General features: G+C 35.9%; 1 protein-coding gene across 2 annotated transcripts; it reads left to right on the top strand.

The window, feature by feature from the left end:
- Positions 1–5: 5 nt before the first annotated feature.
- LOC125666840 (ankyrin-1-like) lies at positions 6–23827 on the top strand. 2 transcript variants are annotated; one of them, XM_056152016.1, is made up of 10 exons: positions 92–134; positions 7406–7468; positions 7576–7812; positions 11133–11215; positions 12720–12824; positions 16421–16472; positions 16771–16887; positions 19210–19308; positions 19678–19740; positions 22472–22972. In XM_056152016.1, exons 1-10 carry the CDS (start codon positions 119–121, stop codon positions 22639–22641), a joined length of 1005 nt encoding a protein of 334 aa, XP_056007991.1. In that variant the 5' UTR covers positions 92–118; the 3' UTR covers positions 22642–22972. The 2 variants fall into 2 exon arrangements, with proteins under 2 accessions (XP_048756124.1, XP_056007991.1); XM_048900167.2 differs by lacking the exon at positions 7406–7468 and having other exon boundaries at positions 6–134; positions 22472–23827.
- The last annotated feature ends 1707 nt before the right edge of the window (positions 23828–25534 follow it).

Below are 25534 nucleotides of genomic sequence, written 5' to 3'. Positions count from 1 at the left end.
ATTATAACATTATGCAATATTATACATATAGACGAGCATACGGTTATATCGCGTTCGAAACTTCCAATGCTAGCACATATGACGTCACTGAATATCGGCTGCTTGCGGGGCACTGGTCATGACAAACTCCACAGGTAAATTAAAGTTACCAACGTTCAGACTGTCAGAAGAGAATCAAGTCTGTTTTACATATGATGCGGCATTAGTTAGGCTAAGACCAATATAAACCTGATGTAATTTTACTATACTTTAAAACGGTTAGTTCATTCGTTGCCCCTGTACTTTTTTTGTAGCAAGTGCAAGCCCCTGTGCCCCAATAAAAAAATAAACATAATTTAAACTGAGTTTTGTTACATACTTTGTCCACAGATCAAACTAAGGGGCGAGGTCTGACAAAAAACTAATTAGATCTATATAAATTATCGTAAATAAACACGTTTTAAAATCATATCAAACATTATATTATCTTTCTTTTACACATTTAATTTTCTTTAACCTTTTAACATTTTCAACTATTCTATCCAAATCATCATTCCCATTACTCTTTGTTAAGTCTGATGTATATAATTCACAGTGAATGTTTATTCTTATCAAATACATTTTCCTTTCATAATTTTATTATTGGGAAAAATGCAAGATAAATTGGGGGGAAAATTGGCAATTTTTAGGAGGGGAAAGGGCCGAAATTCGGACCCAAAATGGGCCTAAAAAAATCACTGTATAATTATGTGATTTTTAACAGTCGCTTGTCTTTTTTCACTAAAGTGTAATGGATGTCAGATGACAGAAACTTATGGGATTTTATCCTCCCTCCCCCTAACTATTTGAATTAGATTTTTATCCGACATCGATCTTTTGAACTCGCCCTTAAGGCCTGTAAATTATAGGAAATTGTAAGACTTCTCTCCCTCTCTCTTCTCTCTCTGTCTCTGTCTCTCTCTCTATTATATATCTTTTTATTGATTAAAATTCAGTTACCTGTGCTTTGTCACACACATGAACATGGCTTAAAAATGTCACCCTCTCCCCCATCAAGGTATAAAATTATAATTATGTGTTACCCAAACAATTAAGTTGTCGGGAGCAATATCGATCAGAAAGCAAGTCGAGGAAACTCTTTATAATGATATTTAAAGTATATACTCTACTCAGAAAAAGATCAGATCAGCATTATGGTGTTTATTTATGAATGCATAATTTTCATTCAAACAAAATACAATATTGTACGTAGCATAAGATGTCATGTGGAATTTAAGTTAAAATGTCTGATTTTTAGTAGGGGTGAAACGATACAGTACCTTCTCGATTCGATTCGATTTTTGATACTTTAGTCTCGATTCGATGATTTTCGAATCGATACAATAGCATGTACTAAACTCTTCATAATGCTAAGATTTTTTCATGTTTCATTGTATTTATTGCTCTCTGCAAATAAATTCTACATAATGTAAAAACGTTAACATAGAGCAACACTCTTATCACTTGTCCTAAAGCCGAAATGTCGCCATACCCAGGATTTATACATTGGGGGTGCATTTTTCAACTCGACTGCGTCCATTTTGATACAGCAAAGTTTACTTGTATGTTGATTGGGTAATTTTCAATTCCATTGGCTAATCAGAAACCGTGTTATCAAGAGCAATGTGTGCTATGATTTTAAAACCGTATCGAACCAAAACAGACCCCGAATAAATCGAACATCGAATCAGGGCCACTACATCGCAATTCGGCCGCATCGCGATGCATCGCTTCACCCCTAATTTTTAGAAGATAGAGGAGGATAAATGTCAGAAACTTAAATTATTTCTTTTCGTAGTGATTTTTTAATTTGAAAAAATCTAATTGAGTTGTCTCCCCTTATAGAATTTCTTTTGATTGATTTTATATTGTTGTAAATGTCCCACAGAGAATTTTTTACTCATAAGGAGACTTCACCATTGCCGGTGAAAAGCTGCAAAATTTAGGCCTATGCTCGGTGCTCATGGTCTTTGAGCGGGGGGTTATCGTGTCAAAACTGCTGTGAATACGGGGCCTCGGTTTTTGCGGTCTCATCTGAAGGACCGCGCATCGACCGGCCCCATTTAATCGCCTCTTATGACAAGCAAGGGGTACTGAGGGCCTAATCTAACCTGGTTAGAGTTTGCAAAAGAAATTTAAGTAAAACCTACCAGACATTATATGAAATATCCTGTGTACATGAAGAAATTAGTCAATCTACCTGAGACAAATTTAAAAATTTACCTGTAAACTGAAGAAAAAAAACCTGAATTTGTATATTTTTAATCAGTAGTGAATGTGACAATTCAAAACATATTGTTTAATAGCATTTTCTAATATGATGTTATTTAGCATTATAAACTGTTAGTCTCCATTGTCACTCTTGTGACTCATTCTCTCCCATGTCTGATTATCACTTTCGTTCTCAATCTCTGGAATATCCCAGTGAACTCAAAATAAAAGAATAAAAAGATACCCCAGAGTCTACTATATTTGGGTATTTGTTGAGACTCCTAAGATGACCTGATCCCACCTTTGGTGTTTCTTAGCAGGTTGGTTGGAGACCTGGAAACACCAAAGGTGGGATCAGGTTTGATTGATAGCTATTTTCCGAGTTTTTATTCTTTGTCGTATAATTTATGAGATTGATCACCGTTCATTGATATTGTAGTAATTAGGGCTTTACGGACCGTGGACATCGGCCTGGATAGCTCATGCAGTGGTTAGAGCACCTGACTAGTACGGTAATGCAGGGGTCCCGGGTTCGATTCCCGGTCCAGCCAAAGATTTTCTCCTCTCTCCTATACTACCATATCTACACTTTTTCATGTTAATTTACGTTCACAGATGTTTTTTTATTTAATTCTTATCAAATTTAAAATTTCTCATCATGAGTCAATTTGTATGTATCTTTCTTTTGTGATGAAGTTTTTAATTATGTGACATTCAGAGCTCCAGATAATTTTTCACCACAAAGAGTATTTACTCCCTGATTTTCAAATCAATGAGTATTTAATGCTTTTCAGAAAAATTCAAAAGTGTGTTTTATTAATTTACTGATTATCTTTGCTCTTTTGCACAGAAGATGTCACCAGATAAACGATACTTCTTCCGTTAAACTTTGACTTAAAGTTTACACTAAAAGGCTGCTCCAGCTATTTATGGGGAAAATCCTTTGCAGTTCTTTTTTATTAAAACTATTCATTGTCATTGGGAATTTGATACTTATCATTGATGCATTGAATTTGAATATGTCAAACACTCAGTCACATGATTATGATCAAATTATGTATATCATTCGTCCACGATTGATAATACAAGGTTTTTTTTCTGTGCTTTTGACCGCACAGTAACTCTTTAAAGAAAGAAAGTATAACAAGTAGGCTTATATAATAGTGTTTTGAGTTAACTCTTCCAACTTTTCAAAATTGTGATTGTCATCAAAACACGTATTTCACTAAGCGCTAAATATCATGTACATGTATGATCAAGCCCTGGGCTAACCTCAATTCATATGAATAGATAATTCATATTTATATCATACTACATGTATCACAAATACACGGACTAATACGCATTACTTTGGGAGCTAGTGTAAAGCGTATTTACATTCGCTAATGCGTAATTGTACGCATGATTTTCAACTTATATTGCGTATTTGGTAAAATTTAAAGAGTATTTACGCTGATACGCACCTTATGTGGAGCTCTGACATTGATTATAATCAATTGATTGGGAAATTGTTGGTTGGATACCTTGAAATATACCGATTGGATACCTTGAGATATCATACACGTGTAACAGGGTTTCTCCCAACAAGAATGACTGACGAATTACGCCTGTAGGGTCCAGGTCTCAATATATATTTATTTGGATTCAGTGGTGGAATAGACAATATATCTCTATAAAGATAGTCCTGAAATATGATAAAACAACGATGTAATACTAACTTAACAATCAATAAGCCTATGCTAAACGATATTTAATCCTACTGATTGCCATCAAGATACGCTTATCATTTAAGGGAGATAACTCTAAAGATACATCATTTTGCAAAATAGTATTTCTCTCGTGAACATTCATAAAAATTAATGAAATAAAACAATAATATTGTCATACCCTTCTATGGGAAGAATCTTCCCTCAGTAAATTTACAGCTCGGAAAACATATGATATCAGGATTCAAGGATTGACTCTATAATTCAATAAAGTACCATTGAATGTACAATGTTATGTAAAATCACTTTCATAAATTAAACTAAATATCTAATTGCTCATTTTGAACAAAGTCATCAAATACAAATAAAGACCAAGTGTCCGATAATTTTTTCCCAATGAAATACAAGATAAGATATGTCCCAAAATTTATTCTGTTCTTTAGTCATTGCAAAAAGAAAATGTGTAGAAACTTGCGTCTAACTCAAATTAATTTATCAAACTTGCAATCATCTGCAATTCCCCCGAGAGGTTGATAAAACAATTAATTGAGCAATATCCCGTGGAACTACAGATGTCTTTGAAGCATTTGAATTAGGTAATAGATAACAGGTAAATAAAGCATTTAAACTATACTCTGATCAAGAAGTACATATATGTACTTAAACAACATGGGCACGTTTGATTTGAATTTGAGTTACGCGAATTGTTTGAGTTTTAAAAAAAAACGTGTATTTCATAACACTGGTGTTGAACACGGATTGGAAAAGTTTACTCCACTGACGAATCTGAAGTGAAATGCTCGGGCTAATAAAGTACGTCGCTGATGCCATTCTGAGCCAGAAAATGCAAACATGAAAGCTTTCTGACATAGTGCAGATTCAAATTTCAAGTTTGTTAAAATCATGGCCCCGGGAGGTTAGGAGTTCAAAGGTTTACATGGGAATATATAGGGAACGTCTTTAAAAATCTTCTCAAGAACTACTCAATGGTTCAAATTTACATGAAATTGTAAGAGCGTTCCTGATATTATGTAAATTCAAGTTTGTCAAAATCATGGCCCCCAAGTGTAGGGTGGGGCCACAATTGGGAATTAACTTTGCCTATAAAATTTTTGTCTGGTAAAATGTGATTTGGTCCGGTAATATCTCAACCATTACTGGACCAAATGTCCAGTAAGTACCTGAAGACCTTCAGAACACTGTCACTGACCAATAAAAACCCTTCATACAAAATGACCACACTCAGATCCATGACCAAAGCCCCCAAGGTATATAAATTGTAAGTGTACCTTTGTGTAGTGGTTTAAATAAAGGGGTGCATCAAAGATCTAAATATGTATGAATATAAAAACATATATTTGTCAGTAATGGATTGTCAAAACTTAGTAATATTACACACGTTTTCAATATATAAAAGTTGATAATATGCACCAACCAGCTGTCAACATTGCAGATGTAAACCAGTGCTTTAATAGTAGCCCTCATCTGGTCAGACAATATATATACATAAAACATGTATTGAATGTACTAACAAATATAAATATCTAGGAGTAATATTATCCTCCTGTGGTTCATTCAAGGAAGCAAATGATCTGATCTATACAATAATGCTCTTAAGGCCTCATTCAAACTTTATAAAGACATCAAATCTATCGATCCACCAATTAAAACATTTTTGCATCTTTTTGACCATATAGTAAAACCCATCGCCTTGTATGGCTGCGAGATATGGGGAACACTTTCAACATGCAATTGCTGGAAAAAGACAGAGATTTATATGATATATTTAAAAAACCTGAATATTAAGTTTTGTAAACATCTACTGGGTGACGGTAAAAGAAGTACTAATATTGCAATAATCTCTGAATTGGGTAGATATCCTATGTTCTGCTCTATAATCCAAAGTATTTTACTACATTGGCATAGACTTGAGGATTGCCCATAATCATCACTGTTATACAGTGCTTATACAGAGAATATCAATCTGAATTCATATAATATAAATTGTTGGTACAAAAACATTAATTATTTTAAGGAAAAAATGGGCATTTTGGTGCCCAATTGTAAAAATTTCAAATTATCATTTTTCAAAAAAACAAATGAAGAATCAGGTACGGAAACAATTTTTACTTTAATTACTGGTCAAAACGACGTGAAGAGGGTCAGAAATCAGGAAAACTCACAACATATTTTTCGTATAAAGAAAACTTTACTATGGAAAGTTATATATTTTTAGGATCCCTAAAATTAAGAAAAACTCTATGTAGATTTCGAATTAGTGCACATGACCTTCGAATTGAAAGAGGAAGATATGAATTTACAAAAACCAATTCTGGCCAGAAGATTTCTTTAATAGAAAGAAACAAAAGAATATATGTGAATTATGTAACCTTAATTGTGTAGAAGATGAATTTCATTTCCTTACTGATTGTCCATTCTATTGTTGAAGAGAGAAATATGTTTTTTAATGGTATATACATGCAGCTCAACAAAATTTTTATCTATCTAACAAATAAGGACAAATTTACTTGGTTGATGATTAATGAAGACAAACCAGTAATTGTCAAATTGAGTGAATATTTAGTGCAAACTTTCAGAAAAAGAAGTGATGCTTTAAAACTGCAAAAATCATTATAGTTTATTATTCATATATTGGTATAATACTGATACTGTCCATTTACTTGTATATATACATGATTAGCAATTCATATATAATGTACTTGTTTTCCCAACATGTTGCATCCACATGCAGTTTGCAGTCTATGTAACCTGTAGTTATATATATAATGTTGTAAACTTTCTTTCTTTTTATACCCCCCGCAAACGAAGTTTGGGGGGTATACTGGAATCACTCTGTCCGTCCGTCCGTCTGTCTGTCGATCGTCCGTTTGTCCGTAGACGCAATTTGTCCGAAGTTTATTTCTACTACCGCTGGACATATTTCATTCAAACTTTATGCACATCTTCTATATATTATGTAGTTGTGCATCTCCTATTTTCATTGAAATATTTTAACAGTTATAGAAGTTACGCACATTTTCTTTTCATTTTGGGGGTTGCGCACTTTGTCCAGAGTTTAATTCTAATACTGTTGAACAGATTTGATTCAAACTTTATTCTCATCTTATATATATAATGTAGTTGTGCATCTTCTATTTTCATTGAAATATTTTAACAGTTATGGAAGTTACGGACATTTTCTGATTCACATTGATTGCCCTGTAGATAATGTGAAAATATCCAATAACTGCTTGCATTAAATATTTCCCATCATCTTATATGCCCCGCGGGGGGTATTAGTCCCATTAGGACAGTTCTAGTTTGAATTTCCTTCTTTATAAACTGTCTTACTGTTATGCCCTCTGGGCCCAAAATTGGAATAAACTTATCTTATCTTATCTATAAAATGCATATATATATGTCCAGGGGTCCGTGTTTGCCCAACTATATCTATTTTGTATTGCTTGTAGGAGTTATGAGATTGATCACCGTTCGTTATCTTCACCTTGCACATGCATGCGTAGGGAATTTGGGTACATGTTAAAACAAATTTTAAACGCAATTTTATACATTATCAATGACACCAGTTCCTTAAGTTAAAAGCTTTTAATAAAACATGCCTTGAAATTTTACATTTCAGACTCTGGCTGGCCATTTGGACTAATCTTGGACCGACAATACCTCTTCTCTCTTGCTTTCCATTATATATTATTACTTCATGAAAATGGCAGTAAAGTAGTCGATGGGATCTTAGATGTAGGCGCCAAATCTTTGGAGTATATATTGCAGATCCTGAGTACACTCCAACCGGAAACCAAGCTAGTCCTTCTTTTCTGCACGTTGTCTATGATTATTTGTCTGCTTACATGCATAAAAGGTAGCTCGTATGTATTAACCTTAAATGTCTGTTGCGTTTTAATTGTTTGCTTTAATTGACCCAAGCTTCTAAAATTTCTACCAAAATGTATGGAAGTTTGGATGGCAGGGGAATATTACAGTAAGTAGGAACTAGGGGTGAAACGATACAGCAGTTTCTCGATTCGATTCGATTTTCGAAACTTTAGTCTCGATTCGATGATTTTCGATTTGATACAATAGCATGTACCAAATTCTTTATAATGCTAAGATTTTTTTATGTTTTGTTGTATTTATTGCTCTCTGCAAATAAATTCTACATAATGTAAAACCGTTTAACATACAGCAACACTCTTATCACTTGTCCTAAAGCCGAAATGTCGCTATACCCAGGATTTATACATTGGGGGTGCATTTCTCAACTCGACTGCATCCATTTTGATACAGCAAAATTTACTCGTATGTTGATGGGGCAATTTTCAATTCCATTGGCTAATCAGAAACTGTGTTATCAAGAGCAATGTGTGCTATGATTTTAGAACCGTATTGAACTGAAACAGACCCCGAATAAATCGAACATCGAATCGAGACCACTACATCGCAATTTGGCCACATCGCGATGCATCGTTTCACCCCTAGTCCCTGGAACAATGTGGGATTTTTTTCAAAATTGCATATTTTTAGCCCAGATTTTCTAATGATGTCTGAACATGATATTTTTATTATCATCCCAGACAAAACAATCTTGATTGATTTGGGTGTAGCATTGGGAATATTATTGCTGGACCCCCACCAATATCATATTTCTCATGACATTGCATGTGTCTTTATTTATTTACTTGTGTCACAGTCAGACAGGTTTGATCGATGGTAACCAGATAACTCGGTTAGTAGAGCTCCTGACTGGATCGAGATTTAGGAAGCCTGGGTTTGAATACCGGTCTGGTCTGTTGCATTTTCTTCCTTCAATCTGTTAAAAAAAGTGCAATTGACCAGCCCCTGGAACTGACAGGTGAAAATCACTGCCAGGGAAAAAGATCCTAGGTTGATATATATGTATCTTTGAGTGTGAAGACATTTAAGGAGGGAGGAATTAATGTGGCAGCCAGACAGGTTCGTTCGGCATTTGCCAAATATCTCAGTTGGTATAGCACCTGGCTGGAGATTCAAGGAACCCGGGTTTGAATCACGGTCTGGTCTGTTGCATTTTCTCCCTAGATATTCTTAATGAATTGTTCACTGTTCACTCATCATTGACTTTACGTTTGTGCTCCATTTGTGTTCTAGCGGCATTCACCCACTGTTCAGTGTTAACCAAGTTGCATTCAGCATTCACACATATTTCACTCTGTGTTCATTCAGTTCAAGTGGGAAAGTGCATTGTTTCAGGGACTGTATAAACAGATTATGGAAAACGCCAACTAATTTTCATTAGTAAGAAATTTAACAGCTGAAACTCCATTTTTCTGATTACGGACTTAACTCATGCAGTGCTGCTGAGAAGGTCTTAGACTTTTTATAATCTCTTTTTCACTTAGAAATTATGTATTTGACAGCCAAAATCTGTTTTGCTATTTGCCTGAGGGCTCCACAGCATATTTTTAGGTCACCTGAGTAAACTCAGGGGACCTATTTGCAATTGGTTTTCGTCCATCGTGCGTTAACAATTGAACATTTTTAACTTCTTCTTAATAACTACCAGTCCATTTCTTTTCAAATTTGTTATGAAGCATCATTGGGACAAGGGAGACATAAATTGTAAATTTCAGGACTCCAGCACCCCTGGAACCCTAGGGGCGGGGCACCACACACATTTAAGAAAAACTAAATGCATAGTGGTGTAGAGCAGGAAGGCCTCTACAAAATTGTAAACATGATCCCCAGGGTAGGGGTTCTGACCCCAAGGCGGGGCCAAACTTGTTATATAGTGTATATGTGGAAAACACTTAAATAACATCTTCTTTAGTGCTATTGATACTAAATTGAAAGTAAATAGATATTTAGAAAGAATGGGTAGTCCTTTACCAAAAATTGTAAATTTGATGATCCCAGGGGTAGGGGTTTAGGTATCAGGGTGGGGCCAAAATGATCAGTTATTAAATGTGTGAACAATAAACAATTTTAACTTCTTGATAACTATCATTCCAATTCTTTTCAAATTTGGTATGAAACATATGTGGAACAAAGGGAACATAAATTGTAAATTTCTGGATTCTTGCACCCCTGGAGCCTATGGGGCAGGGCAAAAACTGCCCAAAAATGACAAATTTTCAAAAATCTTCTTGTCAAGAACCACACACATATAAGAAAAACTAAATGCATCTAGTGAGTAGAGCAGGAAGGGCTCTACCAAAATTGTAAATTTCATGATCCCCGGGGTAGGGGTTCTGACCCCAGGTCGGGGCCAAACTTGTTATATAGTGTTTATGTGTAAAACACTTAAATAACTTTTTCTTTAGTGCTTTTGATACTAAATGGATAGAGCAGGTAGTCTTTTATCAAAATTGTAAATTTGATTTTCCCCAGAGTAAGGGTTTTGACCCCAGGGTGGGGCCAAACTTAGAATATATAGTATTTATGTGTAAGTTTGCTGATACTGTATAAAATCTAAATGCATACTTAGGAATAGCAGAAAAGGATGTACAAAAAATGGTGAATTTCACAATCCAGGGTTATGACTTTAGGATGAGTCCAAATTAGTATGAATATCTTTTGAAGTTTTAATGTTAATACACCTATTATTTAAAGACATTGATCAGTGTATGCACTTTTGAGGGCAGTGAAGTTGTAAGAACACATCTTGTTTTATACTGTTGCTGAACATTAGAATTTAGCTTAGATATTCAGAACAGGAAATTTTTTTTAGATTTCATAGCCCATGGAAGTAGTGATACTTTTTCACTAGTATTCAGGTGACCGATAAGGCCTGTGGGCCTTTTGTTAAAGTTTCATCTGGCTGTTACTAGGATATATCTTTAGCATATTCTCTAGTTGTAATTCAAGACTAGCTGTTAAGCATGTACAGTGTATTTATCCATAATTTAGTTTTGTAGTTCTGTGGTAGTTGGACGGGTTCGATTGCTTGCGGTAAGATAGCTCAGTTAGTAGAGCACCTAACTAGATAATTCAGGGGGCCCATGTTTGAATTCTGGTCTTCTCCTCTGCATTTTCTCCCTTCCTGTTGCACTTCTCTAAGTATTATTCATATTGAGAACCCTTTCTCTTTTTGTCTTCATCAGTTCTTTTGTAAGTTTAGCATACTATAGCTGTCAATGTATAAATATGATAACATGTATTTAACTAAGAAAACAGTGCTTTAAAGTTTGCATTCTTTTTGAACAGTTTCAAGATACCGCAATAATCACATTTTCCCTCCTGCGGGATCCAATTCAATGTATGATTGGAGTGTGTTTGATCTGGCAAAGGTAAAGATTATGAGTTGTATTTATACAATGTACATGTAAAGTATGTAATTTACATTGTACTAGATCCTTCCCTCACTTTAATTGATTTGTGGTAGTATTCAAGATTACTTACAAATGTACATTACACAAGTGCTTGATAAATATGGCATAATATGTGTTAATTTAATTTAAGTGTCTTGCAATTTATGAGAAGGGCTCAGACAGTAAACTCATGAGCTTTATACATGAACTACAAATTTTAAGGACTATTCACATTTACAGTGTATCTGATTTAAATAGAGAGTGAAAAGTGATAAATAAAACCAAGAAACTTTCAAGACTAAGTCTCACAAATATATGCAAATATTGGTTACCCATTACTCGTGTATAAAAGAAGCTTCTGTACATGTATATGTATAGAGATTCAGGAGGCCCGGCTTCATGTCCTGATCTGGTCTATTGAATTTTCTTTCCTATAGATGTACTACATTTGGTGTCATGGGCCACCCATGGACTTTAGGTGAAATTCCTGCCAAGAATAAAAAAAAAATCTGCAAGGAGGGTGAAGACAATTTATTAAGGAGGGAGGATACTGTAGCTAGTTCTATAATTGGATCGTGGTTATCATCCTGGGTAGCTTAGTGGTTAGAGCACCTGCCTTTTAATGCAGGCATCCCTGGTTTGATTCCCGGTCCAGCCATAAATTTTCTCCTTTCCTATGTTACATTTGGTGCCGTAAGACCAGCCCCTGGAACCGACTGGAGAAAATACCTGCCAGATGATTTAGATTCTGGGTTGATGTCTTCAAGGTGTGAAAACATAAAGTTTAAGATGAGAGGAATGTGGCTGTCAGATGCCCGGGCGGGTTTGATCATGCACCGGTGGCCAAATATATGTAGCTCAGTGCACATATGAAGCACCTTCATTTAAATCAATTAGAGATTTAGGAGGCCCAAGTTCAAATCCCAGTCTGATCCATTTCATTTTCTCCCTTCCTGTTACATTTGGAGTACTTTTGAATACTACAATTTGTCTTTGTTTATATCAGGTGATTTTTTTTTAGCCAAAAAGGTTAAAAAGAACTTTTATTTGATTAAATTTTCCATTGTTTTGTTAATTAGTATGTAAGATTCATGTTCATTTGTTCTCAACTAAGGGTAGCAGTACCAGAATTTGAGTTCCAGTGGGAGCATGGTCAATATATATATATTGATTCCATATAATCATAGTTTTCTGCCCTCTCAGAGTGAATGTTTTGGAATTTAAGCTGCTTGCTTTCTAAACTTCATGAGAATCTCCTTGGTAAAATAGGCTCCCAAGTCCTTTTAATTCTTCTCCTTTCAATGATATACATGTACATGTATATATGCAAACATCATCACCCAAACGTCCCGTCAAATGCCCTGGAATTAGTGTTTTAATGATTTTACCATTTTAGATTTACATTTTGGAATAACAGAATTCTGAACAAATATTTATTAGTTTTTGTCAGAATAATTTGTGAACTTTTTATACCTTTATTTAGACTGCATATGAACCTGGTCACACAGAAGCAGTAGTGAAGTTGGTTGAGAGATATGGATATGATGTAAATTATGTTATGCCAACTAATGGACTCTCTCTATTTCTGGTATGTAAAAAATTATTTATTCTGAGCTATGTCCATTAAGACATGATGTACATCTATACAACAATATTGAAAAAAAATATCAGTACAATATCTACTATTTCAACTATATATACTGGGTTTTGCACTGAGGCTGTAATCCTAAAGGTGTGTATACAGTGCTCCCTCAATATATTGCCCTCTTCTGCCCCTTTGTTATAATGCAACCCCTGTTTATTGCCTGAAAATCCTAAAGAACAGATTTCTTCCCATGACACCCCCGTTGTAAATGGTATTAAACCCTGCATATAATTGCCATATGCCACTGATTCTCACAGACAATTGGTCAAATTTTATAGGGTTTACCATTAATAATAATGCCAATTACCTAACATTCATTAGTACATGTTTTACACTTCGAACAAAAGATTTTTGTGTGTACCAAATAACTTGGTACACCCCAAGTCTAAGCTTTATGGTTGGGTAACCGTGCCTTTGTATTTCTAATTATTAGACCAATAATAATCAATGATTGGTAATAATCAAGGAAGGGCATTGAGCTTTCTGAATACAATGTGTCATTTACCAGATTTAGTATGGAGCATTGAATATTAAAAGAAAAATTTGGGTTGGCTTTGGCGACCAACAGAAACAAAATATAAGACATATGGCATGTCAAACGTTGCAATATTTGATCTTTTCCATTTGTATTCTATATTTTCCATTTGCATTGTATAATTTTTCATTTGCATTGTATAATTTCCATTTGTATTGTATAATTTTCCATTTGTATTGTATGTTTTCTATTTCTATTCTATAATTTTCCATTTGTATTCTATATTTCCATTTGCATTGTATAATTTTTCATTTGTATTGTATCCAGGGAATGTTTATTTTGATTTGTTACGAAGGATTTCATTAGTTAACATCACTAATGTACTACATATGTAGACGTGCTCAGCACACAGGGCCGTAGCAATGATGGTTCTTTATTGTGCCAACGCCTGTGCAGCGATACGGAGTATCTGTTTTTAAGGTCATTACGGAAAGACCCGTGATTCTTACTTTTAAATGCCGAGTGTTTGGCAAAGGAGCAATCACTGTCTTTGTTTATGTCTTAGGCTTGATGTGGCAATGACAGTAACGGTTCTCGAACTCACGACCTTTTGCCTACAAACCAAGCGATATATTGCTGAGGTACCGCGACCAGGTCCATGGAGGACTAGTTATTTTTAAAAATGTGTAGCAAGCTCTAGTAATGGCAAATCCCCCCCCCCGATCATTTTTTTAAAAAATAGAACTGTCCATAAAAGAATGCTTATTTTTATTTAGTCAGAATTCAGTAGATTCGGGGGACTTAATTCGGCCCTTGGGTCCCCACCAATTGTTAACATCGAGTTTGTTCAATGGATTAATCTTAAGTTATCGTTTATCGAATTTGGTACTGCGCGAGATGTTGAAGAAGTAAAGTTCAGGAGCCACGTTTCGCAGGAATGTACCGTATTTGCTAAGTGTAATGGCGTAACAACCCCCCAACCCCCCATTAGTTGATCGCTTTTATGCATCTAATGTGATCAGCATATTCAAACTAGTCTCCTATTTAACCACTGGCTGATCTAGATCATTCTGAACGAAAGGATGCAGTAAACTGCTGGATGTCTGGGGACTGTCTTAAGATCCCTAGTGAGTCCAGTGCAAAACTTTGGTCGAGGGGGTGGGGGCGAAGTCAGTGGCGGATATGAGGGGGCGCAACCGCCCCCCCCCCTCAAAATTTTCAAATTTAAGGTAAATCTTGGTGTCTTGTTTAGAAAAATGTATTAAACGATAAAAGAAGCAATAATTTCTTCAATTCCCGGAGAAATAAATGACAAAATCTTTGACAAATAAAACTTTAAAGCCCGGTATTCTCTTTTACAACTCTATACTTTTCATAGACCAGCATTAGTGGACACAATTATGTATATAACTAGAAGTTTAAAGTCCAGTATTTTATTTTTACAACCAACTTCTTTTTACAGTGGATTCCCCCTTAGGGTACCCCACAATCGGTTCCGTTCCGCAAAGTACCAATAGCCGATTTCTTGAATTACTTAATTTTTCCAGAAACCCTTAAAATTTGCGTCATTTTATTAATTTCCTTTTATTAAAAAATGACATATTTCAAGCCCTATAAAAATCTGTAAAATCCAGGAGCTTCCGGGGGCAAAGCCCCCTAGACCCTATCAGGGCTTCGCCCTGGACCCACTGGGGCCGTCTCAAGGTGGCCCCAGACCCCCTGCCTCATAAAGTGGCGCCCCCGTAACCACAATTCCTGGATCCGCCCCTGGAAGTCCCCTGGAACAAGTGGGTTCTGACAAAATAAAACATACATGCATGCTTTTTTCGACATCTATATACAAAATATCATTTGTAAAGGGGGGGGGGGGGGGGGGGGGGACTCCCAGCGCAAGATTCCTCATTGCTAGCTACATGTATGTTCAACTAGTCCTTATATGGAACCAATCGCGGTAGTTCAGTGATATACTCTTTGGTTCGTAACCGTGAAGTCGCATGTTCGAGTTCTACTCGTGTCATTGCTGCATCAAACCTCAGACGTAAATATAGTAAATTATACTTTCCCATACGCATTGCTATCTAAAATATGTAGCATAGTAAGTCTATTTGTGGTACGTCACCTACAGCTGGTGACGGCTAAATATAAGTGGGACCTAAACTAATGAAATCCTTCGTAACAAATCAAAATAAACAATCCCTCGGATGCAATACAAATGAAAGATTTTGCAATGCAAAACCTAATAATACTTGAAAACTACTCACAGTGCACCCTCACCTGGCTGTTAAATACAGGTAAACTCCCCTTGAGGGCACAAATTATCAAACCCAGCTAGCCAATACAAAATTGCACCAATCAATGTAAATGCTGATGATCTTGATTAAAGGATAAAAAATACGGAAGGGTTTTAATAATTAAATAGAGACCACAAAGAGTTTTCATTTCTCATGTGAAACGTACTAATTAGTATGTTGTTAAACTTTTCTCTCGCCACTTGATTTGGTCCCTCGCTTCGCTCGGCACATATACTTGGTATTCACACATATACCTTAAGAGCGGTGCGGTGAAGTGTGACAGACTGGAAGGTATTCAGGTGTTCAGGTTCATTACAAATAATTGCTGAATTAAACTGAAGATAATCTAAATGTTTAAACAGAATGGAGCCCAAATTAATTTACAGACTTGAATTTCTTTTGACTGCTCAGTGAATTGTCTGTAATGGTAAAATTCACTACATAATAAATGCCACACCCGCTTTATTGCCGAAATTTGTTTTGAACTTAAGTTGGCAATACCTGTATATTGAGGGAACACTGTAGATGTGTCGTATCGATATGGAGTCACTATTGTTGAGATTTCCTGTCTTGATGATATCATATCAATATCTGATTCAGAATGTTCAGTTTTTCCGTCTTGTTGATATACAATATGATATATATATTGATATTGAATCATTTATCGTATTGAATATCATCTGAATCATGCATTGAGATCTTGCATCTTCTTAATATCGATATTGATGCATTTTCATTCTCTTATATTAACTTAAAATCTCTCTTTGTTTCAGTGTGCCTGTCTGAGTGGGAGAAGAGGGTTGATTTCATACATGATTGAGAGAGGTACATGTATGATGTAGCTTACAGAACTATGGCTCTTCTTGGGGGGGGGGGGGGGGGGGGGGGGGGGGGGGGGGGGGGGGGTGGTCTATCTCAATTTTCCTCCAAAAAGCTGCAGTTCTGCCTCTAATAAGACTGCTAATTATGCCTCTAATAAGACTGCTATTTATGATTAAAATTTCTTTTGAGCACATTTTACTACTTGAAATTTTAGCAATACATTGCCTGGTAGTAACATATTTTTCTTAATGAAAAACTTTGTGAATGTTCTAGATCTAAAACGATTACTTTTGCTGTTTAGGAGCTAATGTGAATATGACAACCTCGTCTGGGGACACCTCACTGTACCTTGCCACTTATGGTGTTCTCAATTCCCCGAGACAGGAGCTAGAATTACTCACTGATCTCATCAAAGCAGGTAAGTTGAGACAGCCGAGCTAGAATTACTCACTTATCTCATCAAAGCAGGTAAGCTGAGACAGTCAAGCTAGAATTACTCACTGATCTCATCAAAGCAGGTAAGCTGAGACAGTCAAGCTAGAATTACTCGCTGATCTCTGATCAAAGCAGATAAGTCAAGACAGAGCTAGAATTACTCACTGATCTCATCGAAGCAGGTAGAGACAGTCAAGCTAGAATTACTCACTGATCTCGGTAAGCCAAGACTTACTCTTTGATCTCATCAAAGCAGGCAGCTAGAATTACTCACTGATCTCACCAAAGCAGGTAGCTAGAATTACTCACTGATCTCATCAAAGTAGGTAAGTCGAGACAGAAGCTAGAATTACTCACTGATCTCGTGTAACTAACATCTAGGCTTTCATATACTAGTCTACTGATATTCAACTTACAAATGAAATACAGTAAAATCTTAATTGTTATCTTGAACTTGATCATCCTGGGACCGAGAAAAAACTTCCGATGATTTGAGATATGACATCGAGGGTAAAATAATTGATGAATAAGTGGTTGGGACTTCTAAATATCATTTTGACATATCCATGGTATTCGAGACATCGGTGTTTGAGATAACGAAGTTCAGCTGTAATTTTGAATTAAACTAGAAAAGAGAAATATTTGTCAGGCTCACCACAGTCAATAGTACTTAGGAGGTACTAGTAATTGAGAGATACATGTATGAACTGGTAATTGGGAGATACTAGTATTAGCGGTTCATATTTGGCACAAAGATTGATTACGACCAGAATCAAACCAAACAAATTAATATCGCCCAAAACGACAATGGCACCCAGTTCACACTTACACCATCTCACAATTATTAACACCTTCATGTCTGCTTCTGTATTCAATGATACTCGGACCTATACACCTCTTGTTTTCAAGTTCACGTGGTATTCAAAGTGAAACATGCCTTCAAATATACCCATAGAATAAGCGTCTATATTGAAGATCTGACATGTGACAGTCCATAGAACAAGCCATGAATTCCATGTAATGGTATCCTAAAATCTAGGAGATGCATTATATAATTGAAACTAACAGAAGGGGTTGTTTGTTTTCAACATTTCCCAAGTCTATGACTGTTCCTTGAAATCCACACCCTTCCTGGGTTCATTAATAAAATGTGTAACTTACATTAAAAGGAAGAAAATCAATAACCATTTTTTTCCTAGTTCAAGTTGTGTTAAATGTCGGTGTGTGTATTCCTAGTTACATGTACACATGTAATTAAGTCTCCCAAACGAAGTTTGGAGATTTATTGTTTTTGCTTAGTTCTTATTATATTTCTGCTTCTTCCTCTTTTCTTGCGCGACGCTCAAAAAATGTCTAAAGCAGTTCTCCGTAACTTAATGATGAAAGTATTTATTTAGATATTCATGGATATTATAGGCCAGTGTATTTAGTTGTGCAGAAATGCTTTTGTTTTCAGATTGAAGGGGGTCAGGGTACATTTTGGGAATATCAAATGGGGATGGGGTCTAACATAGGAACCCTATGGGAAAATATTAATTCCAAAATTCAACAGATATTTAAATTGACAAATATTATAGATATAGCCCTGCATGGGGTCTTTGGAAATAAAACAAGAATGAAAGGGCCTACAAACTAGTATCAAGGCAAAAGGGATCCAGAGACCATGACCTCTGACCATGAACATAAAAAATGGGATGATAAGAGGATGATAGGAACTACAAGCTATATTATCAAGGTCATGTGACTCCTGTGACCTTTGATCATAAAAACCTGTATTACTTTAGAACCGAGACAGATAATGAAATAGTGAAACAGGTAGTGGAATCTCCAGAAATGATTAAAGGATGTTGTGACTTACAAACTTAAGTATCTCCAATGACTTTGACCTTGATCATAAAATCTTGTATAACTTTAGAACTGGGACTGCTAGAGACATGGGTTCTTCAGAAATGATGAGAGGATGTTGGGACATACAAACTAGAATCAAGGTCATGTGATGCCAAAGGGAAACAAAGGGATTTTCTGAACATTTTAAAATCAAGGTTTTTGTTATTTAACTTTTTGAAATTAGAATTGGCATGAATTTTATGCAATGGAGTTATTTATGTGTTGGAAAGTAGTAATTACTTAGGAAGAGCACACTTTTATACAGCCAATACTTCATTTGGGAGACTTTATAATTGGCAGATTATAGCCTAGGGAGAGGGCTAAAATAGGCTGTGGCTGCTGCCCAATCCCATTCAATTTCACTTATTTGTGAATAGAAAATTGTATAAATTAAACTCTTGTTGCATGTATTATGCAGGATGTGATGTCAATCAACGAAACCAAAAGGGTTACACTCCTCTCCACCGCGCAGCCAGCAGGGGGAGTATACCTGTCATCAAATTACTGCTCAAACATGGTAAGTAGGAAGTCCGCAAGCACTGCTCTTCTCGCATAGAAATATCAGTACACTGGAGATGTATAGATTCTGGTTGTTTTTTATTTTTTATATTTCTGTCCTGGTTTTTTTTTCATGAACCTAATGTGCATGAATGCTACCTTGCATCGTTTTAACTAAAAAGATAAAAAGTGCAGTCTCTGATGAATTATACATATGTATGACAATTGCAAAGCGAGATTAACAGCCTAAGGCACCTGATCCCACCTCTGGTGTGTCCAGGGGTCCATGTATTTTGTATTGCTTGTAGGAGTTATGAGATTGATCACTGTTCATTATCTTCACCTTGCATTAATTGACACAATGGTTATGTTTATGTGTTATTGCCAGGTGCGGATCCGTACTTCTGCAGTAAATCGGGAATCTACCCAATCGACAGTGCCATTACAGCAGGTACAGAGTTAATTTGAATATTTGATGCATGTAACATGTATGTCTGTGACTTAAATGTAGGTGAATCTGTAGAACATTGAATCAACATCATACAAATTAAGAGGATGTAAAGTTATAAGTTTATTTAAAACTACATTGTAAATATTGTACGTTATTACTTTTTATACCCCCAAACGAAGTTGGGGGGGGGGGGGGTTCTTTGACTTAGGCATACCATATTTGGCACACAGGTGGATCACCATGAGACAATGTGTTGAGTACCTTCATGACCTCTATATGACCTTGACCCTTGACCTCAAGGTCAAAATTAAAGGTTTTTTACAATGGATTCGTGTCCTGGGCATAACTTCTTTGTTCTTTGACATAGGCTTACCATATTTGACACATGAGTGTATCAACATGAGACTATGTGTCGGGTACCTTCTTGACCTCTATATGACCTTGAACTTTGACCTGAAGGTCAAAATTGATTATAGGGTTTTGACATAGTCATACCATAAGACATGGGTGTATCACCATGAGACTATATGTCATGTACATTCATGACCTCTTTATGACCTTGACCTTTGATCTCAAGGTCAAAATTATAGGTTATGGCATGGATTTGTGTTCGGACTATATCTTCTTTTTTTTTTCTACAAAGGCATACCATATTTTTACACTCAGGAAAGAGGTAATTTATACCTATTAACAACACCCTTTGGGAGATTGGGATAAGCTGGGGGTATTCTTAGTGAGCATTGCTCACAGTACCTCTTGTGTTTTTTTTTATGCATGCGACAAAATTAATGCTCAGTATCTCCAGTACAACAAAACCTGCAGTTCCTTACAATGTGTGTTTGTGTATGTGTGTGTTTTGTATTATTGCTAAGACATTCATCTATCAATTTTCCCTTGATTCTTTTTCTTGTATTATTATTGAAAACCTCCAAAATCTTTGCCATATATTCTCATGAATATATCGTGGATATATGCGACTTTTTAGCTCACCTGGCCTGAAAGCTCAATTGAGATTTTGTGATCACCTGTTGTCCGTCTGTAAACTTTTCACATTTTCAATTTCTTCTCTATAACCACAGTGCCAATTTCAACCAAATTTAGCAAAAATCACTCTTTTGAAGGGATTTCAAGTTTGTTCACATAAAGGGTCATGCATGCTCCTTTAAAGGGGAGATAATCACAAAAATGCAACAAAAGGATTTAATTAAAATTTAAAAACCTTCTTCTATAGAACCACTGGACTAGAAGAGCTGAAATTTACCTGAAAGCTTCCTGACATAGTTCAGATTCAAGTTTATCAAGGTCATGATCCATGGGGAGGGGGGGGGGGGGGGGGGTAGGATGGGGCCACAATAGGGGATCAAAGTTCAACATACAAAAAATATAGGGAAACTCTTGAAAATCTTCTTCTCAAGAACCACTGGGCCAGGAAAGTTGAAATTTATTTGAAAGCTTCCTGACATAGTTCAGGTTCAAGCTTGTTAAAATAATGGCTCCAGACGTTAGGATGGGGCCATAATAGGGGATCAGATTTTTACAAACAAATATATGGGGAAAATCTTTAAAAATCTTGTGAAATGTCACTTGGCCAGAAAAGTTTACATTTACATGAAAGCTTCCTGACATAGTGCAGATTCAAGTTTGTTAAAATCATGGCCTAGGGGGTAGGATGGGGCCACAGTAGAGGTCAAAGATTTACATATTGATACATGATCATGTATACAGAAACAAATATTCTTCTCAAGAACCATTAGGCCAAAGAAGTTTACATTTGCATGAAAGCCTCCTGACATAGTGCAGATTCAAGTTTGTAAAAGTCATGGCCCCTGGGGGTAAGATAGGCCACAATAGGGGATCAAAGTTTTACATGCAAATATATAGGGGAAATCTTTAAGGATCTTCTCAAGAACCACTGAGCCAGGAAAGTAGAAATTTACATGAAAACTTCCTGACATAGTGCAGATTCAAATTTGTAAAAATCATGGTCCCTTGAAATAGGATGGGGCCACAATATGGGATCAAAGTTTTACAAACATATCAAATATATACATATACAATGTGCTAGGAAAAATCTTCTCAAGAACCACTGGGCTAGGAAAGTTCAAATTTACATGAAAGTTTCCCTGACATAGTGAAGATTCAAGTTTGTAAATATCATGGCCCCAGGGGGAAGGATGGGACCACAATAGGGGATCAAAGTTTTACATACAAATATATAGGAAAAATCTTCTGAAAAATCACTGGGCCTGAAAATTTTACACTTACATGTACATGAAAACTTCCTAATGTAGTGCAGATTTAAATTTGTTAAAATCATGGTCCCCGGGGGTAGGATGACCACAATAAGGATCAAAGTTTTACAATCGAATATATAGGGAAAATCTTTGAATATGGGCCAAGGTGACTCAGTTGAGCGATGTGGCCCATGGGCCTCTTGTTCCTTTTCTCTGCATTCTGAAGAGTCTGGTTGAACAAAGCTTGATTCAATCACTTTACGATGTCATGTGACTGCTATTTGAGATCAATAGTTGTATAGACACATGTACACTAGGATTGATGTGCAAAAGTTGTCGAAACTTTTGAAATTTGCATGTTTGTAAAGTGCAATTTACTAACACATGTATTACATGTATATACGCAAGTACAAGCTCCTACTTTAAGGAAATTCCCAGCATATTTACGATAAGGAAGTTTTCATTGATAAATTGTTATGATATTTAGTATGTTAAAGGTCATATGGAAGCTGCTGAGCTGCTTAAAATCGAGGTGGAAAACCCTCATGTGTGGGACGTTGTTGACCCCCACACCCCTCCCCGGATACAACTGGGTCTGCAGAGTCCCCCAAGACGTCACCTGTTGGAGTCCTCACGGAAACGGTCCTTCCGAAAAGTTGTGGCGTAAAACAAGTTACTGCATAAGGTGGAAACTGCAATACAAGCGAACACCATCATAGGAGACTAGATAAGAAAGAATCCTTTGAAATTTTCAAGCACCTTTTGTAATTCTACAGACGTAAGAGTGCCTCTGAGTGAGCTGTATCTAGTAGATATGTTGGTATGCCCTAACATGATCTTAGTCTGATCAAAAAACTAACAGTATAAAGCAAACAGCAAAGCCAACTAAGACTCTAAGTTAAATAAAGTTCCTTAACATCAATATGATATTGATGATATATTATCATTCCTAATATAGATACGTTATTATTTTGATATAATAGAAATATATCAGATGGTTACTAAGTGTTGATGAGTTTTATTGTATGTGTGGCGGTAAGACGGGTCCGATCGCCGGTGGCCAGATACCTCAGTTAGTAGAGCATCTACCTGGAGATACAGGTGGCCCAGGTTCGAATCCCAGTCTGGACTGTTGCATTTTCTTCCTTTCTGATACATTTGGTTCCGTAGATCAACTTTTGGAACCAACAGGTGAAATTACCTGCCAGGGGAAAGAACCTGGATTGATGTCTTCAAGGTGTGAAGACATTTAAGATAGGTTCAATCATCGGTGGTCAGTCAGGAGCTGGAGAGTGGCATTTTCTCCTTTCCTGTTCTATATGCATTATTTTAGAGTTGTCAAATTATGTAGTAACCTGTCACTCGCCATTTAAAGGCATAAAGTTAAATGTCTGTGGTAACCGTGTTTCTATTAATATATGCTGTTGTAGGCCTGTGTGTAATTTTCGGGATGCTTTTCCATATCGACAGAATGTTTCAACCAGTAAAAGAATCCGCACGTATTTTCACAGGAAACTAATTATGAAATTAAATTGAACTTTGCGTGGTTGAATGTTATCTAAGAAATAAAGTACCAAGTTTTCATGGGTGTTGCAGGATAACCTCCGAGGTGGAGTGAAAAAAAAAACATTTCGAGATGGAGGTGGTTTTCCTTCATCATCCAAGAAAACAAGAACTTTATTTCTATTCTACTACGGCTTAGAAATATATACAGTCGATTGTTTCCTATACAGTTACGAATCATTAGATCACTTTGTGACATCATGGAGCTTCTGAAATGAAATAGGTCTACATGCTTTTGCTGACAAAAAGTGTCACATGGTAGAGTATAGTAGTAGATCTGTTTTGAAAAATATTTTCAAGTATTCACTTTGATGTTTACGGATTATTTCAACTGCTTTGAATACTCGGTCCAAGACACACATGTATTTGGAAGAGGGTTAGCTTGTCTGTGCACCCCCATGTTTGTTTACAGGTGCATCAATCTCGGAATGTTCGTATTAGATATTCTTTAGTCATTGTAGATTTGTTTTGGAACATATTGATTACAAAATTGAATTACCAGTTATCGACTTGATTGTTGTATTAGCAAAACACGAAGTGCAAGCGAGATGTGTATAAATTTTCATCAGTTATTACGTGTACATGTGAAGGTATATCGCAGACTTTGCAATAACCTGATAGAATTATATGTAATATTCTTACGTATCGCATGCTCACCGATTATACCCCAACATGCTGGGTGTCGGCTATGTTGTGACCGGAGTGTAGGCTATGGTGTGACCGGGGTGTAGGCTATGTTGTGACCGGGGTGTAGGCTATGTTGTGACCGGGGTGTAGGCTACCGAAGCGGTAATATAGATGGTCGAGATTCGTTTTTGTAATATCTCAATTTATTGATATATTTCGCAGGAAAGCATATGGCTACGGAAGAAAGTATTAATTCAGGAATATATCCACTTTACACTTTCTAGTTTTATCAAACATCTCAACACAATTCCGATGATCGAGACAAGTTTGGCACTACCGCATGTCTATGAACAAATATGATTTATATCAGAGCAGCACCGGTCCTACTAAATCGAGTACCATGCCAAGAAATTCTTAGCAAAATCTCCGGTATAGAAAAACCGTTATAAATCTGCAGTGACCGCAATTAAGAGATAAGCGACGGCTACTATTAAGGGTCCTACTAAACAGAGTACGTTAGAGTACTATAGAGTACGCTAGTAAAATTTCATAATTTAATGCAATTTAATTGTTTATTTGTATGTATACCACTTAAATAAACATGATTATAAAATAATATTGCAAAATTTATCAAAAGTATTTGCTTTTTAGCGATATTTTGACCAGAAAACAACTGTTACATTAAAGTTATTGACGATTTATGGCATCACGATCCCGATTATTACTATTTTGTTTGGAGAAAAAATTAAGTGATGTGACATATTGCATCAGTAATTAATTTTACGTATGATTGATAGTTATTTAGAATTGAATAATTGCTGGCCTTTAAAAACACATCCAGTGTTGATTTAAAACCACAGCGACAATCACCAAAGAAATCATCTTCATAGATGTAATCATTTCATTTTTATGTTAATCTAAATACCACTGAATGATTTATTTTCATGGAATTCACTGTTCAGTTGACTAAAAAAGACTTTTAAAATACTTTAAAAATAAGATTAAGGCATAATCTTGGGAAATTTAGTGTAATGCGCTGGTACTTTATATACATATGTAGTTAAATTTGATTGGGATCAAACGGTAAACTGTAATTCAAAATATTTTCTAAATATAATGAAAACAAACACAATATATTCCAGATATATATTTATGAGGTTAAACTAAAGTAAGAACACCTACAAACAGCAGTTAAATTGCATTAAATTATGAAATTTTACCAGCGTACTCTAAAGTACTCTAACGTACTCTAGCGTACTCTGTTTAGTAGTACCCGAGCAACATTTTGTTTTATCGTCACATTCAATCGGAACTCCTCGAATGTCTCGCGCACTCGACAGTCGAGTGCGCGAGACATTCGAGGAGTTCCG

The sequence above is a fragment of the Ostrea edulis genome, chromosome 10 (assembly GCF_947568905.1).
Source record: "Ostrea edulis chromosome 10, xbOstEdul1.1, whole genome shotgun sequence".
Taxonomy (NCBI): Eukaryota; Metazoa; Mollusca; class Bivalvia; order Ostreida; family Ostreidae; genus Ostrea; species Ostrea edulis.
The sequence above is the reverse complement of the archived record's forward strand: the minus strand, read 5'-3'. Positions and strand labels throughout refer to the sequence as shown.